The following is a 17,391-nucleotide window of genomic DNA, read 5'->3' on the forward strand; positions in this document are numbered from 1 at the left end:
TCAGGTTTTTTGGGCATTTTGGGGTGGATTTTGGGGTGGATTTTTGGGATTTTGGGGCACTGAGGATTTTGGGGTGCCCTGACCCCCTCTGTGTCCCCCCCCGCAGTACCTGGGATATTTTGGGGACACCGAGCACCAAAACCTGGGGGAACCTGGGTGGATTTTGGGGCTTTTGGGGTGGATTTTTGGGTATTTTGGGGTGGATTTTTGGGAGGATTTTGGAGTGGATTTTGGGGGGTTTGGGGTGGATTTTTGGGTATATTTGGGATTGATTTTGGGGGTGGATTTTTGAGGATTTTGAGTATTCTGGGGTGGATTTGGGGTATTTTGGGGTGGATTTTTGGGATTTTGGGGCGCTGAGGATTTTGGGGTGGATTTTTGGGATTTTAGGGTGGATTTTGGGTATTTTGGGGTGGATTTTTGGGATTTTAGGGTGGATTTTGGGTATTTTGGGGTGGATTTTTGGGATTTTGGGGTGCCCTTGACCCTCTCTGTGCCCCCCCCCGCAGTACCTGGGATATTTTGGGGACACCGAGCACCAAAACTTGGGGGAACCTGGGTGGTTTTGGGGGGATTTTTGAGGATTCTGGGGTGAATTTGTGGGATTTTGGGGTGGATTTTTGGGATTTTGGGGCTCTGAGGATTTTGGGGTGCCCTGACCCCCTCTGTCCCCCCCCGCAGTACCTGGGGTATTTTGGGGATGCCAAGCACCAAAACCTGGAGGAACCTGGGTGGATTTTGGGGGATTTTGGGGTGGATTTTTGGGATTTTAGGGTTGATTTTGAGTATTTTGGGGTGGATTTTTGGGATTTTGGGGCGCTGAGGATTTTGGGGTGCCCTGACCCCCTCTGTGCCCCCCCCGCAGTACCTGGGGTATTTTGGGGATGCCAAGCACCAAAACCTGGGGGTACCTGGGTGGATTTTGGGTATTCTGGGGTGGATTTTGGGGTGGATTTTTGGGATTTTAGTGTGGATTTGGGGGATTTTGGGGTGGATTTTTGGGATTTTGGGGTGCCCTGACCCCCTCTGTGCCCCCCCCCACAGTCCCTGGGATATTTTGGGGATGCCGAGCACCAAAACCTGGGGGAACCTGGGTGGATTTTGGGGGATTTTGGGGTGGATTTTTGGGATTTTAGGGTGGATTTGGGGTATTTTGGGGTGGATTTTTGGGATTTTGGGGTGCCCTGAGCCCCTCTGTGCCCCCCCCGCAGTACCTGGGGTATTTTGGGGATGCCAAGCACCGGTACCAGCGGCTCTACGTGAAGTTCCTGGAGAACGTCAACAAGAAGGATTACGTGAGGGTCTGCTCCCGGAAACCCTGGCACCGCCCGCTGGCACTCAGGTACGGCTGGCACACCTGGGCACACCTGGGGACAGCTGGGGACACACCTGGGCACACCTGGGGACACACCTGGGCACAGCTGGGCACACCTGGGAATACACCTGGGCACACCTGGGGGGACATGGGGATAGCTGGAGGGACATGGGGGCACACCTGGGCACACCTGGGCACAGCTGGGCACAGCTGGGCACGCCTGGGAATACACCTGGGCACAGCTGGGGGCACCTGGGCACAGCTGGGGGAACATGGGGACACACCTGGGCAGAGCTGGGAATACACCTGGGCACAGCTGGGCACACCTGACACCTGGAAATACAGCTGGGCACAGCTGGGGGGACATGGGGGCACACCTGGGCAGAGCTGGGAATACACCTGGGCACAGCTGGGCACACCTGACACCTGGAAATACAGCTGGGCACAGCTGGGGGGACATGGGGGCACACCTGGGCAGAGCTGGGAATACACCTGGGCACACCTGGGGACACCTGGGCACACCTGGAAATACAGCTGGGCACAGCTGGGGGGACATGGGGACAGCTGAGGGGACATAGGCACAGCTGGAGGGACATGGGGGCACACCTGGGCAGAGCTGGGAATACACCTGGGCACACCTGGGCACACCTGACACCTGGAAATACAGCTGGGCACAGCTGGGGGGACATGGGGGCACACCTGGGCAGAGCTGGGAATACACCTGGGCACACCTGGGCACACCTGACACCTGGAAATACAGCTGGGCACAGCTGGGGGGACATGGGGGCACACCTGGGCAGAGCTGGGAATACACCTGGGCACACCTGGGCACACCTGACACCTGGAAATACAGCTGGGCACAGCTGGGGGGACATGGGGACAGCTGAGGGGACATAGGCACAGCTGGGGGGACATGGGGGCACACCTGGGCAGAGCTGGGAATACACCTGGGCACACCTGGGGGCACCTAGGCACAGCTGGGCACAGCTGGGGGGACATGGGGACACACCTGAGCACACCTGGGCACAGCTGGAGACACCTGGGGGGACATGGGGACAGCCCTGGGCACACCTGGGGACATACCTGGGCACACCTGGTGGCACCTCTGGGGACACATTTGGAGGCACCTGGCAGCACCTGGGGACACACCTGGGGACACCTGGGGACACCTGGGCACAGCTGGGCACAACTGAGCTCACCTGGGGACACTTTTGGGCACACATGCGCTCACCTGAGCACACCTGGGCACACCTGGGCACACTTTTGGGCACACCTGAGCTCACCTGAGCACACCTGGGCACACTTTTGGGCACACCTGGGCACACCTGGGCACACTTTTGGGCACACCTGGGCGCACTTGGCCACACCTGGGCACACCTGGGCACACTTTTGGGCACACCTGGGCACACCTGGGCACACTTGTGGGCACACCTGAGCACACCTGGGCACACTTTTGGGCACACCTGGGCACACCTGGGCACACTTTTGGGCACACCTGGGCACACTTGGCCACACCTGGGCACACCTGGGCACACTTGTGGGCACACCTGAGCTCACCTGAGCTCACCTGGGCTCACCTGGGCTCACCTGGGGACACCTGTGGGCACACCTGGGCACACCTGGGCACACCTGGGCACACTTTTGGGCACACCTGAGCACACCTGGGCACACTTTTGGGCACACCTGGGCACACTTGGCCACACCTGGGCATACCTGAGCACACCTGGGCACACCTGGGCACACCTGCGGGCGCACCCGTGGCCACGCCCCCTCTAACCCCTCCCCCTTCTCTCTCTCGCCCCTCCCCCCAGGCGCCACGCCCACCCCAAGCCCAGCGCCCCCAGAGCCCCTCCCCCGGCCCGGCCCGAGCCCGCCGAGAAACCCCAAAAAGCCGAAAAGAACCCCAAAACGGAGCGGGCGCCGAGGGCCGAGAGACCCGCCCCGCCCCCCCCCGCGCCGCCCCCCGCGCCCCCCCGCGCCCCCCCCGCGCCCCCCAGACCCAAACCCAAACCCCCCAAAGTGAAGGCGGAGCCGCCCCCCAAAAAGAGGAAAAAGTGGCTCAAGGAGGCGGCCACGAGCTCCGAGTCCGAGTCCAGCCCCGAGGCGCTGAGCGAGGAGGGTGAGCGGCGCCCCAGAACCGGCCGGGAATGGGGGGATGCTGGAAATGGGGGGAGTGCCGGAAATGGGGGGTGTGCCGGAATTTGGGGGGATGCTGGAAATGGGGGGAGTGCCGGAAATGGGGGGTGTGCCGGAATTTGGGGGGATGCTGGAAATGGGGGGAGTGCCGGAAATGGGGGGTGTGCCGGAATTTGGGGGGATGCTGGAAATGGGGGGAGTGCCGGAAATGGGGGGTGTGCCGGAATTTGGGGGGATGCTGGAAATGGGGGGAGTGCCGGAATTTGGGGGGAGTGCTGGAATTTGGGGGGATGCTGGAAATGGGGGGAGTGCTGGAATTTGGGGGGAATGCCGGAATTTGGGGGGTGTGCTGGAAATGGGGGGAATGCCGGAATTTGGGGGGATGCTGGAAATGGGGGGAATGCCGGAATTTGGGGGGTGTGCCGGAATTTGGGGGGAGTGCCGGAATTTGGGGGGAATGCCGGAATCTGGGGGGGGAAACCAGAATTTGGGGGGGAAATACCGGAATTTGGGGGGAATGCCGGAATTTGGGGGGTGTGCCGGAATTTGGGGGGTGTGCCAGAATTTGGGGGGAAATACTGAAATTTGGGGGGAAATACTGAAATTTGGGGGGAAATGCCGGAATTTGGGGGGAGTGCCGGAATTTGGGGGGGAGATACTGAAATTTGGGGGGGAATGCCGGAATTTGGGGGGAACGCCGGAATTTGGGGGGAATACCGGAATTTGGGGGGAAATACTGAAATTTGGGGGGAAATGCCGGAATTTGGGGGGAATGCCGGAATTTGGGGGGTGTGCCGGAAATGGGGTGAATACTGAAATTTGGGGGGAATACCGGAATTTGGGGGGAGTGCTGGAATTTGGGGGGGAATGCCGGAATTTGGGGGGGAATGCTGAAATTTGGGGGGAATGCTGAAATCTGGGGGGAATGCCGGAATTTGGGGGGGAGATACTGAAATTTGGGGGGGAATACCGAAATTTGGGGGGAATGCCGAAATTTGGGGGGAAATAGCGGAATCTGGGGGGAAATACTGAAATTTGGGGGGAAATACTGAAATTTGGGGGGGAATGCCGGAATTTGGGGAGGAATGCCGAAATTTGGGGGGGAATGCCGAAATTTGGGGGGAAATACTGAAATTTGGGGGGAAATACCAAAATTTGGGGGGAAATACGGAAATTTGGGGGGAAATACCAAAATTTGGGGGAAATACAGGAATTTGGGGGGAAATACTGAAATTTGGGGGGAAATACCGAAATTTGGGGGGGAAATTTGGGGGCAAACCGAAATTTGGGGGGGGAAATGGGATTTGAGGGGGGGAAACCAAAATTTGGGGGGAAACCAGAAATTTGGGGGGGAAACCGAAATTTGGGGAGGAACCTGGGATTTGGAGGTGGGAACCCAGAATTTGGAGGGGGGGAACCCAAAATTTGGGGGAGAATCCAAAATTTGTGGGAGAACCTGGGATTTGGAGGGGTAGAACTTGGGATTTTGGGGGGGAACCTGAAATTTGGGGAGGGAACCCAAATTTTGGACGGGGAATCCGGGATTTGGGGAAGGAACCCGAAATTTGCAGGGGAAATGGGATTTGGGGAGGGAACCCCAAATTTGGGGGGAAAAGTGGATTTTTGGGGAGGAACCCAAAAATTTGGGGTTTGAAACCAAAATTTGGGGGGGAACCCTGAAATTTGGGGGTGGTAGAACGAAATTTGAGGGGCGAATTTGGAAATTTGGGGGGAGAACCTCAAAATTTGGAGCGGAGGAAACCCGAAATTTTTGGGGGGATCTGGGATTTGGGGGGGAAACCAAAATGGGGGGGGGGGATCCCAAAATTTGGGTTTTGCGGGGGGATCCGGGATTTTGGGAGGGGAGGGGAACCCCAGATTGGCCCAAAATTTGGGGAGGGAACCCAAATTTTGGAGGGGTGCATCCCCGGAATTTGGGTGGGGGGACGTGAAATTTGGGGAAGGATCCCAAAATTTGGGTGGTGGGGTGGGGGAACCCAAAATTTGGAGGGGGAAGCCGGGATATGGGGAGGGGGGAAGCCAAAATTTTTGGGGAGTGAACCCCAAAATTTGGGGGAGGGCTCCTTTAGAATGGGGGTGTGTCTGTAAATTGTGGGCGGGGTTTTTCCTTTCTTAAAGGGCCAGCACTCCTTTAAAATGGGGGCGTGTCAGTGAATTGTGGGCGGGGTTTTCTCCTCTCTTAAAGGGCCAGCGCTCCTTTAAAACGGGGGCGTGTCTGTGAATTGTGGGCGGGGTTTTTCCTTTCTTAAAGGGCCAGCACTCCTTTAAAATGGGGGCGTGTCAGTGAATTGTGGGCGGGGTTTTCTCCTCTCTTAAAGGGCCAGCGCTCCTTTAAAACGGGGGCGTGTCTGTGAATTGTGGGCGGGGTTTTTCCTTTCTTAAAGGGCCAGCACTCCTTTAAAATGGGGGCGTGTCTGTGAATTGTGGGCGGGGTTTTCTCCTCTCTTAAAGGGCCAGCGCTCCTTTAAAACGGGGGCGTGTCTGTGAATTGTGGGCGGGGTTTTCTCTTAAAGGGCCAGCGCTCCTTTAAAATGGGGGCGTGTCTGTGAATTGTGGGCGGGGTTTTCTCCTCTCTTAAAGGGCCAGCGCTCTTTTAAAACGGGGCCGTGTCTGTGAATTGTGGGCGGGGTTTCCCGGTTTTTTGGGGGGTGGGCGTGTCCTTTTGCCCCACCCCTTAAAGGGCCAGCGCTCCTTTAGAACAGGGCCATGTCTGTGAATTGTGGGCGGGGTTTTCTCCTCTCTTAAAGGGCCAGCGCACCTTTATACTGGGGCCATGTCTGTGAATTGTGGGTGGAGTTCCCCCCGTTTTTTGGGGGGTGGGCGTGTCCTTTTGCCCCACCCCTTAAAGGGCCAGCGCTCCTTTAGAACAGGGGTGTGTCTGTGAATTGTGGGTGGGGTTTCCCCAATTTTGGGAGGTGGGCGTGTCCCTCCACTCCTCCCCTTAAAGGGCCAGCGCTCCTTTAGAACAGGGCCATGTCAGTGAATTGTGGGCGGGGTTTTCTCCTCTCTTAAAGGGCCAGCGCTTCATTAAAATGGGGGCGTGTCAGTGAATTGTGGGCGGGGTTTCCCGGTTTTTTGGGGGGTGGGCGTGTCCTTTTGCCCCACCCCTTAAAGGGCCAGCGCTCCTTTAAAATGGGGGCGTGTCTGTGAATTGTGGGTGGGGTTTTCTCTTCTCTTAAAGGGCCAGCGCTCCTTTAGAACAGGGCCATGTCAGTGAATTGTGGGCGGGGCTTTCCTCAATTTTGGGGGGTGGGCGTGTCCTTTTGCCCCACCCCTTAAAGGGCCAGCGCTCCTTTAGAACAGGGGTGTGTCTGTGAATTGTGGGCGGGGCTTTCCTCAATTTTGGGAGGTGGGCGTGTCCCTCCACTCCTCCCCTTAAAGGGCCAGCGCTCCTTTCGAACAGGGCCATGTCTGTGAATTGTGGGCGGGGTTTTCTCCTCTCTTAAAGGGCCAGGGCTCTTTTAAAATGGGGGCGTGTCAGTGAATTGTGGGCGGGGCTTTCCTCAATTTTGGGAGGTGGGCGTGTCCCTCCACTCCTCCCCTTAAAGGGCCAGCGCTCCTTTAAAATGGGGGCGTGTCTGTGAATTGTGGGCGGGGTTTTCTCCTCTCTTAAAGGGCCAGCGCTCTTTTAAAACGGGGCCGTGTCTGTGAATTGTGGGCGGGGTTTTCTCCTCTCTTAAAGGGCCAGTGCTCTTTTAAAATGGGGCCGTGTCTGTGAATTGTGGGCGGAGTTTTCTCCTCTCTTAAAGGGCCAGCGCTCTTTTAAAATGGGGCCGTGTCTGTGAATTGTGGGCGGGGTTTCCCGGTTTTTTGGGGGGTGGGCGTGTCCTTTTGCCCCACCCCTTAAAGGGCCAGCGCTCCTTTAAAATGGGGGCGTGTCTGTGAATTGTGGGTGGGGTTTTCTCTTCTCTTAAAGGGCCAGCGCTCCTTTAGAACAGGGCCATGTCAGTGAATTGTGGGCGGGGCTTTCCTCAATTTTGGGGGTGGGCGTGTCTCTCCACTCCTCCCCTTAAAGGGCCAGCGCTCCTTTCGAACAGGGCCATGTCTGTGAATTGTGGGCGGGGTTTTCTCCTCTCTTAAAGGGCCAGCGCTCCTTTAGAACAGGGCCATGTCTGTGAATTGTGGGCAGGGTTTTCTCCTCTCTTAAAGGGCCAGCGCTCCTTTAAAATGGGGGCGTCTGTGAATTGTGGGTGGGGTTTTCTCTTCTCTTAAAGGGCCAGCGCTCCTTTAGAACAGGGCCATGTCAGTGAATTGTGGGTGGGGTTTTCTCTTCTCTTAAAGGGCCAGCGCTCCTTTAGAACAGGGCCATGTCAGTGAATTGTGGGTGGGGTTTTCTCTTCTCTTAAAGGGCCAGCGCTCCTTTAGAACAGGGCCATGTCAGTGAATTGTGGGTGGGGTTTTCTCTTCTCTTAAAGGGCCAGCGCTCCTTTAGAACAGGGCCATGTCAGTGAATTGTGGGCGGGGTTTCCCGGTTTTCTGGGGGGTGGGCGTGTCCTTTTGCTCCACTCCTTAAAGGGCCAGCGCTCATTTAAAACGGGGCCGTGTCTGTGAATTGTGGGCAGGGTTTTCTCCTCTCTTAAAGGGCCAGCGCACCTTTAAAATGGGGGCGTGTCTGTGAATTGTGGGCGGGGTTTCCCATTTTTGGGAGGTGGGCGTGTCCTTTGCCCCACCCCTTAAAGGGCCAGCGCTCCTTTAAAACAGGGGTGTGTCTGTGAATTGTGGGTGGGGTTTTCTCTTCTCTTAAAGGGCCAGTGCTCCTTTAGAACAGGGCCATGTCAGTGAATTGTGGGCGGGGCTTTCCTCAATTTTGGGGGGTAGGCGTGTCCTTTTGCCCCACCCCTTAAAGGGCCAGCGATCATTTAAAACGGGGGTGTGTCTGTGAATTGTGGGCGGAGTTTTCCTCAATTTTGGGAGGTGGGCGTGTCCCTCCACTCCTCCCCTTAAAGGGCCAGCGCTCCTTTAGAACAGGGCCGTGTCTGTGAATTGTGGGCGGGGTTTTCTCCTCTCTTAAAGGGCCAGCGCACCTTTATACCGGGGCCATGTCAGTGAATTGTGGGCGGGGTTTCCCGGTTTTTTTGGGGGGTGGGCGTGTCCTTTGCCCCGCCCCTTAAAGGGGCCACGCACCTTTATACCGAGGCCATGTCTGTGAATTGTGGGCGGGGTTTCCCGGTTTTTTGGGGGGTGGGCGTGTCCTTTGCCCCGCCCCTTAAAGGGGCCGTGTCGCGCAGAGCGGGCCCCGCCGGGGCGGGTGCTGAACACGCGGGCCATGAAGGAGATGTACCGCAGCTACGTGGAGATGCTGGTCAGCACCGCCCTGGACCCCGACATGATCCAGGCCCTGGAGGACACCAACGGTGAGCCCCGCCCCTCCCCCAGCCCGGGGACCCCCCCCCCAAAAAAAATAACCCCCCCTGACCCCCCCGTGCCCCCCCAGATGAGCTGTACCTGCCCCCCATGCGCAAGATTGACGGCATCCTCAACGACCACAAGAAGAAGGTGCTGAAGAGGGTGACCCTGAACCCCAGCCTGCAGGTCAGGGGGTCTGGGGGGTCCTGGGGGGGATCTGGGGGGTTTTGGGGGATTTGGGGGGGGGGTCTGTAAAGTTTGGGGGGGATCTGAGGGGTTTTGGGGGGGATCTGGGGGTCCTGGGGGGGTCCTGGGGGGGATCTGAGGGGTTTTGGGGGGGTTCTGTGGGGTTTTGGGGGGTCCTGGAAGGGGATCTGAGGGGTTTTGGGGGGGATCTGTGGGGTTTTGGGGGGTCCTGGAAGGGGATCTGAGGGGTTTGGGGGGATCTGAGGGGTTTGGGGGGTCCTGGGGGGGATCTGAAGGGTTTTGGGGGGAATCTGAGGGGTTTGGGGGGTCCTGGGGGGGATCTGAGGGGTTTTGGGGGGAATCTGAGGGGTTTTGGGGGGGATCTGAGGGGTTTTGGGGGGGATCTGGGGGTCCTGGGGGGGATCTGGGGGTCCTGGAGGGGATCTGTGGGGTTTGGGGGGATCTGGGGGGAATCTGAGGGGTTTGGGGGGGGATCTGAGGGGTTTGGGGGGTCCTGGGGGGGATCTGAAGGGTTTTGGGGGGGATCTGTGGGGTTTTGGGGGGTCCTGGAAGGGGATCTGAGGGGTTTGGGGGCAATCTGAGGGGTTTTGGGGGGGATCTGAGGGGTTTGGGGGGTCCTGGGGGGATCTGGGGGGTTTGGGGGGGTTCTGTGGGGTTTGGGGGGTCCTGGGAGGGGATCTGGGGGGTTTGGGGGTCTCGTGGAAGGAGTTCTGTGGGCTTGGGGAGGATTTGGGAGGAGATCTGTGGGATTTGGGGGTCCTGGGGGGCTTGGGGGGGACCTGTGGGGTCCTGGCAGGGATCTGTGGGGTCTGCAGGGGTTTTGGGGGGGTCTGTGGGGTTTGGGGGTGACCTGGGGAGTTCAGGTGACACCGGTGACCCCACGGTGACCCCCGTGCTCACCTGTGCTTGCTCACCTGTCCCAGGAGGCCCCGTGGTGACCCTGTGTCACCTGTGTGTCACATGTGTCACACATGTGTCACCTGTGTGTCACCTGTTCCACCTGTCCCTCACCCATCTCTCACCTGTCCCCTGTGTCACCTGTGTCACCTGTATTGCCTGTCCCACCTCTTTCACCTGTCCCACCTGTCCCACCTGTCCCATCTGTCCCTCACCTGTCCCCCCTCTCTCACCTGTCCCCCACCTGTCCCTCCCCTGTCTCTCACCTGTCCCACCTGTCCCCCCTCTCTCACTTGTCCCTCACCTCTCTCACCTGTCCCCCCTCTCTCACCTGTCCCCCCTGTCCCACTCTCTCTCACCTCTCTCACCTGTCCCCCCTCTCTCACCTGTCCCCCCTCTCTCACCTGTCCCACCCTCTCTCACCTGTCCCACCTGTCCCCTCTCACTCACCTGTTCCCCACCTGTCCCACCTGTCCCCCCTCTTTCCCCTGTCCCTCACCTGTCCCTCACCTGTCCCCCCTGTCCCACCTGTCCCTCACCTGTCTCCTCTGTCCCCCCTCTCTCACCTGTCCCTCACCTGTCCCACCTGTCCCTCCCCTGTCCCTCAACTGTCCCCCCTCTCTCACCTGTCCCCCCTGTCTCACCTGTCCCTCACCTGTCCCTCAGCTGTCCCTCACCTGTCTCACCTGTCCTTCACCTGTCTCACCTGTCCCTCCTGTCCCACCTGTATCTCACCTGTCCCACCTGTCTCACCTGTCCCCCCTGTCCCACTCTCTCTCACCTCTTTCCCCTGTCTCACCTGTCCCTCACCTGTCTCACCTGTCCCCCCTGTCTCACCTGTCCCTCCTCTCTCCTCTCTCTCACCTGTCCCTCACCTGTCCCACCTGTCCCCCCTCGCTCACCTGTCTCACCTGTCTCTCACCTGTCCCACCTGTCCCACCTGTCCCCCCTCTTTCCCCTGTCCCTCACCTGTCCCTCACCTGTTCCCCCTCTCTCACCTGTCCCTCACCTGTCCCTCACCTGTCCCCCCTGTTCCCCCTCTCTCACCTGTCCCTCACCTGTCCCACCTGTCCCACCTCTCTCACCTGTCCCTCACCTGTCCCTCACCTGTCTCACCCGTCCCTCACCTGTCCCACCTGTCCCCCCTCTCTCACCTGTCCCCCCTCTCTCACCTGTCCCCCCTCACTCACCTGTCCCCCCTCTCTCACCTGTCCCCCCTCACTCACCTGTCCCCCCTCTCTCACCTGTCCCCCTGTCCGCAGGAGGCCCTGCACACCTTCCCGCAGCTCCACGCCGAGCCGGGCGAGTCGCTGGTGCGGCTGCGCCCGGGCGGGGACCCGTACAACCGCAAGACGCTGAGCAAGGTGAAGCGCAGCGTGGGCAAGCCGCAGGTACGGGCACGGGGGTCCCGGGGGGGTCGGGGGGTCCCGGGGGGGGTCTGGGGGGTCACAGGTGGGGTTTGGGGGGTCCCGGGGGGGTCTGGGGGGTCCCAGGTGGGGTTTGGGGAGTCCCAGGTGGGGTTTGGGGGTCCCAGTTGGGGTTTGGGGGGTCCCAGGTGGGGTTTGGGGGGTCCCAGGTGGGGTTTGGGGGGTCACAGGTGGGGTCTGGGGGGTCCCAGGTGAGATTTGGGGGATCCCGGGTGAGGTTTGGGGGGTCCCAGGTGGGATTTTGGGGGTCCCGGGTGTTTTTGGGGGTCCCGGGTGGGATTTTGGGGGTCCCGGGTGGGGTTCTGGGGGTCCCAGGTGGGATTCTGGGGGTCCCGGGTGGGATTTTGGGGGTCCCGGGTGGGATTTTGGGGTCCCGGGTGTTTTTGGGGGTCCCGGGTGGGATTTTGGGGGTCCCGGGTGTTTTTGGGGGTCCCGGGTGGGATTTTGGGGGTCCCGGGTGGGATTTTGGGGGTCCCAGGTAGGATTTTGGGGGTCCCGGGTGGGATTTTGGGGTCCCGGGTGATTTGGGGGTCCCTGAGCCGGGTGATTTTGGGGGTCCCGGGTGGGATTTTGGGGTCCCGGGTGTTTTTGGGGTCCCTGAGCCGGGTGCCCCCGCAGGAGTTCAAGGTGGAGGTGGAGAAGTCCTTCCTGTACACGCTCTACCACTCCCTGCACCACTACAAGTACCACACCTTCCTGCGCTGCAAGGACGAGGTGAGACACCTGGGACACCTGGGACACCTGGGACACCTGGGGACACCTGAGGGACACCTGAGGGACACCTGGGACACCTGGGGGACACCTGGGACACCTGGGGACACCTGGGGACACCTGGGGGGACATGGGACACCTGGGGGACACCTGGGGACACCTTGGGGACACACCTGGGACACCTGGGACACCTGGGACACCTGGGACACCTGGGGACACCTGGGACACCTGGGGACACCTGGGGGGACGTGGGACACCTGGAGACACCTGGGACACCTGGGACACCTGGGGACACCAGGGACACCCCCCTGTCCCCCTGTGTCCCCCCCATGTTCCCTGCACCTTCCTGCGCTGCAAGGACGAGGTGAGACACCTGGGGACACCTGGGGGACACCTTGGGGACACCTGGGACACCTGGAGACACCTTGGGGACACACCTGGGGACACCTGGGGACACCTGGGGACACCTGGGGGGACATGGGGACACCTGGAGACACCTTGGGGACACCTGGGACACCTGGAGACACCTGGGGGGACATGGGGACACCTTGGGGACACACCTGGGACACCTGGCGACACCTGGGGACACACCTGGGGACACCTGGGGACACACCTGGGGACAGCTGGGGACATGTCCCTGTCACCTGGGCCATTCCCCACCCCGCTGGCCGCTCCGTGACTCAGTTTCCCCCGTCCCAGTGACCATTCCCACTGACCATTCCCCACCCCGCTGGCCGCTCCGTGACTCAGTTTCCCCCGTCCCAATGACCATTCCCATCCCTCTGGCCACCCCGCTGGCCGCTCCGTGACTCAGTTTCCCCTGTCCCACTGACCATTCCCCACCCCGCTGACCATTCCCCACCCTGCTGGCCGCCCCGTGACTCAGTTTCCCCCGTCCCACTGACCATTCCCATCCCTCTGGCCACCCCGCTGGCCGCCCCGTGACTCAGTTTCCCCCATCCCACTGACCATTCCCATCCCTCTGGCCACCCCGCTGGCCGCTCCGTGACTCAGTTTCCCCCGTCCCACTGACCATTCCCATCCCTCTGGCCACCCCGCTGGCCGCCCCGTGACTCAGTTTCCCCCGTCCCACTGACCATTCCCACTGACCATTCCCGCTGACCATTCCCGCTGACCATTCCCCACCCCGCTGACCATTCCCACCCCGCTGGCCGCTCCGTGACTCAGTTTCCCCTGTCCCACTGACCATTCCCCACCCCGCTGACCATTCCCCACCCCGCTGGCCACTCCGTGACTCAGTTTCCCCCGTCCCACTGACCATTCCCACTGACCATTCCCCACCCCGCTGGCCGCTCTGTGACTCAGTTTCCCCCGTCCCAATGACCATTCCCACCCCGCTGGCCGCCCCGTGACTCAGTTTCCCCGTCCGGCGCAGACCACGGCCATCGAGGGCCGCGCCGAGGACCTGGGCCAGGAGGAGGTGGTGCAGCGCTGCATGCGCAACCAGCCGTGGCTCGAGCGCCTCTTCGACTCCTTCAGCGACCTGCTGGCCCAGGCGCGCGCCAAGTGCGCCTGAGCCCGAAAACGGGGCGAGCCCCCCGAAAGCGGGACCTCGGAAACGGGGTGGCACCCCCGCAGCCGGACCCCGACAACGGGACCCCCACGAACGGCGTGACGGCCCAAACCGGGACCCTGAAAACGGGGTGGCAACCCCGGGAATGGGAGCCCCGAAACGGGGTGGCACCCCTGGCAACGGGACTCCAAAAAATTGGGGTGACACCTCTGAAATGGGGTGGCACCGCCGGGAATGGGAGCCCCGAAACGGGGTGGCACCCCTGGCAACGGGACTCCAAAAGATTGGGGTGACACCCCCGAAATGGGGTGGCACCGCCGGGAATGGGAGCCCCGAAATGGGGTGGCACCGCCGGGAATGGGAGCCCCAAAACGGGGTGGCACCCCTGGCAACGGGACTCCAAAAAATTGGGGTGACACCCCCAAAATGGGGTGGCACCGCCGGGAATGGGAGCCCCGAAACAGGGTGGCACCCCTGGCAACTGGACTCCAAAAAATTGGGGTGACACCCCCAAAATGGGGTGGCACCGCCGGGAATGGGAGCCCCGAAACGGGGTGGCACCCCCGGAAACCAGACCCCAAAACAGGACCCTAAAAACGGGGTGACACCCCCGGAACGGGGACCCCTGCCTGGAAACGGGGTGAGACCCCCAGAACCGGACCCCAAACACGGCGCGACACCCCCAAACCGGGACCCCCGAAACGGGGTGACACTCCCAAAAGCGGGACCCCAAACACGAGGTGACACCCCTGGAAATGGGACCCCCAGTACAGGACCCCAAACACAGGGTGAGACCCCCCAAAACCGGGACCCCAAAAATGGGGTGACACCCCCAAAAACGGGACCCCGGAACAGACCCCGAAAACGGGACCCCCGAAACGGGGTGGCACCCATGGCAACGGGACTCCAAAAAATTGGGGTGACACCCCCAAAATACGACCCCAAAAACGGGACCCCCCCAATAACGGCGTGACACCCCCAAAAACGAGACCCCAAATACGGCGTGACACCCCTGGAATGGGACCCCAAAAACGGGGCCCCAAACACAGCGTGACACCCCCAAATTCGGGACCTCGGAAACGGAGTGACACCCCCAAAAACGGGACCCCAAAAACGCGTGACACCCCCAAAAGCGGGACCCTAAAAACGGGGTGAAACCCCCAAAAACAGGACCCCAAACATGGGGTGATACCCCTGGAAACGGGACCCCAAAAACGGGGTGACACCCCCGGAATCCAGGATGACACCCCTGGAACAGGGACCCCTGCTTGGAAACGGGGTGACACCCCCAAAACCGGGACCCCAAAAACGGGCTGACACCCCCAAAAAATGGAGACACCCCAAAAATGGGGAACCCCCCTCCCCAAAAACGGGGTGACACCCCCAGGACGAGGACTGGACCTCCCGCCACGGGGACGGAGCTGCCGGGTGGGGACACCTGGACACCCCCAGTGGGGCACCCCAAAATCGGGGACACCCCCAGAAAATGGAGACACCCCAAAAATGGGGAAACCCCCCCGAAAAACGGGGTGACACCCCCCAAAAAACGGGGTGACACCCCCAGAATGGCAGGGGGGACAAGGGTGGAGCCTCCGCCACGGGGATGGGGACACCAATTTGGGGGGGGGGCACCCCAAAATACGGGGGACCCCCTCCCCAAAATAATTGGGGGCCATCCCAAAAGCTCCTCAAAATGGGGGGGGGGGCATTTTTGGGGTGAGGATTGAAGCTCCTGCAGTGGGGATGGAATTGGGGACCCCCCGCAGGGCACCCCGAAATACAGCGGGGGGTCCCCAAAATGGGGGAGGGTCCCCAAAAATGGGGGGGGGGCACACCCAAATGAGGGGGAGCGGGACAGACACCCCCCCCCAGGATCAGGGGTGGGAGGGCACCCCAAAAATGGGGACACCCCAAAAATGGGGACACCCCAAAAAACGGGGACAGCTCTGGGGGGACCCCCCCCAAAAATTGGGGGACACCTCCCGCTAAAAAACCGCACCCCAAAAAATTTGGGGATCCCACCCCAGAACTGGGGGGGTACCCCCATTTTTGGGACCCCCCCCCAAATCAGCCCGGCAGGGTCTGGGTGTCCCCCTCCCCTTTTTCTCCGGGGTTCGGGGGGGCTCTGGCCATCGGCAGAGGCACCGAGACCCCCCCCCCAAAAAAAAACGGGGTGTCCCGACCCCCCCCCCAAAAAAACCGGGGTGTCCCGACCCCCCCAAAAGGGGGGTCCCCCCAAAAACGCCCCCCCGGCGGAGACCCCCCCCCCTATTTATATATATGTATAAAAGTCTATTAGCAGCCCCCTCTCTCCGCCCGGGGGGGGTCCCTGATTTTGGGGGGGGGTCCCAAATTTTTGGGGGGGGGTCCCCAACATCTGTGTCCCCCCCTTGGGGTCCCCCTCAATCCCAGGCAGCCAACAGGGTTTTTTTTATTTTTTTGGGGGGGGGTCCCCCAAAATTTGCCCCCCTCCAGCCGGGACCACCCCTCGCCCCCTCGGGGGGAGCCTGTACATAAATTTTGGGGGGGGGGGTTTCAAATTGGGGGGGGGGGCTCTGCCAAGGGGTGGGGGAGGGGTCCCCAAAATCATCAAACCCCCCCCCAAAAAATCCCCCCCCCCCCGCCGACCTATTTATTGCCAAGTTGCCCCCCCCGGATGAATTTGGGGGGGGGGGTTTAAAAAGGGGGAGGGGAAACCCCCCCTCCCCCCCCTCGGATGAATTTTGGGGGTGCGGGGACCCCCCTCGCCCCCCTCCCCCACCCCAAAATTTTGGGGATTTTTGGGGGGGGGGCTGTAAATAGTGTACATGTCAAAGTCTATGTATCATATTGTATTTGCCCCCCCCCCAAATTTACCCCCCCAGGGGCGCATCCACCCCCCTCCCCCCCCCCAAATTTGCCCCTCCTGGGTGGGGTCGAATTTCCCCTCCCCCCCCCAATTACCAACACAAAACCCCTCCCCCACCTCGGGGGGGGGGTCTTTACCCCTCCCCCCCCCCCAAATTTTGGGGGGGGGGCTTCTCTCCTTTCCCACGCCCCCTCCCCATTTTTTTTGTTCATTTCGGGGTTTTTTTTTAATTATTATTATTATAATTATTATTATTATTATTATATCTATTGGGGCCCCTCCCCCCCCAGCCCTTCCCCCCCTCCCCTCCCCCCCCCGAGGGGTTTTTGGGGGGGAGGGGCCCCCCGGGACCCCCCCCCAATTTTCTACGGTGTTATCGTGACGGGCGTGTCGTGGGTGTGGCCGAGACCTTTTTATCGTTCCCCGGCTCCCGAGTGTTTTTGGGGCGAAAAAAGGGGAATTTGGGGCTGGGGGGTTGGGAAAAAGGGAACTGGGGTGAAAAAAGGGAATTAGGGGGGAAAAAGGGGAATTTGGGGGGAAAAAGGGGAATTTGGGGGGAAAAAAAGGGGAATTTGGGGGGAAAAAAAGGGGAATTTGGGGGGAAAAAAGGGAATTTGGGGGGAAAAAAGGGGAATTAGGGGGGAAAAAAGGGGAATTTGGGGGGAAAAAAGGGGAATTGGGGGGGAAAAAAGGGATTTTGGGGGGAAAAAAGGGGGAATTTGGGGCTGGGGGGTTGGGAAAAAGGGAATTGGGGTGAAAAAAGGGGAATTAGGGGGGAAAAAAGGGGAATTTGGGGCTGGGGGGCGGAAAAAGGGGAATTTAGGGGGAAAAAAGGGGAATTTGGGGGGGGGAAAAAGGGGAATTTGGGGGGAAAAAAGGGGAATTTGGGGGGGAAAAAGGGGAATTTGGGGGGAAAAAAGGGGAATTTGGGGCTGGGGGGCGGAAAGAG

At 60.4% G+C, this 17,391-nt stretch overlaps 1 protein-coding gene across 2 annotated transcripts in view; it reads left to right on the top strand.

Annotated features, from left to right (window-relative positions):
* PRR12 (proline rich 12) overlaps positions 1-16,116 on the top strand; it is a 42,291-nt gene extending 26,175 nt beyond the window's left edge. Inside the window, exons 8-14 of one of the 2 annotated variants that reach the window (XM_085565768.1) lie at positions 1,212-1,342; positions 3,127-3,434; positions 8,701-8,826; positions 8,907-9,004; positions 11,185-11,313; positions 11,968-12,063; positions 13,457-16,116. In XM_085565768.1, coding sequence (XP_085421894.1) covers positions 1,212-1,342; positions 3,127-3,434; positions 8,701-8,826; positions 8,907-9,004; positions 11,185-11,313; positions 11,968-12,063; positions 13,457-13,597 — 1,029 coding nt within the window. In that variant the 3' untranslated portion in view covers positions 13,598-16,116. Of the gene's footprint in view, positions 1-681; positions 1,036-1,211; positions 1,343-3,126; positions 3,435-8,700; positions 8,827-8,906; positions 9,005-11,184; positions 11,314-11,967; positions 12,064-13,456 lie in introns of those variants that run through there. The other variant, XM_085565769.1, reaches the window with a different exon arrangement.
* Positions 16,117-17,391: the final 1,275 nt, after the last annotated feature.

This window comes from Lonchura striata, chromosome 37 (assembly GCF_050655825.1).
Source record: "Lonchura striata isolate lonStrDom1 chromosome 37, ASM5065582v1, whole genome shotgun sequence".
Classification (NCBI taxonomy): Eukaryota; Metazoa; Chordata; class Aves; order Passeriformes; family Estrildidae; genus Lonchura; species Lonchura striata.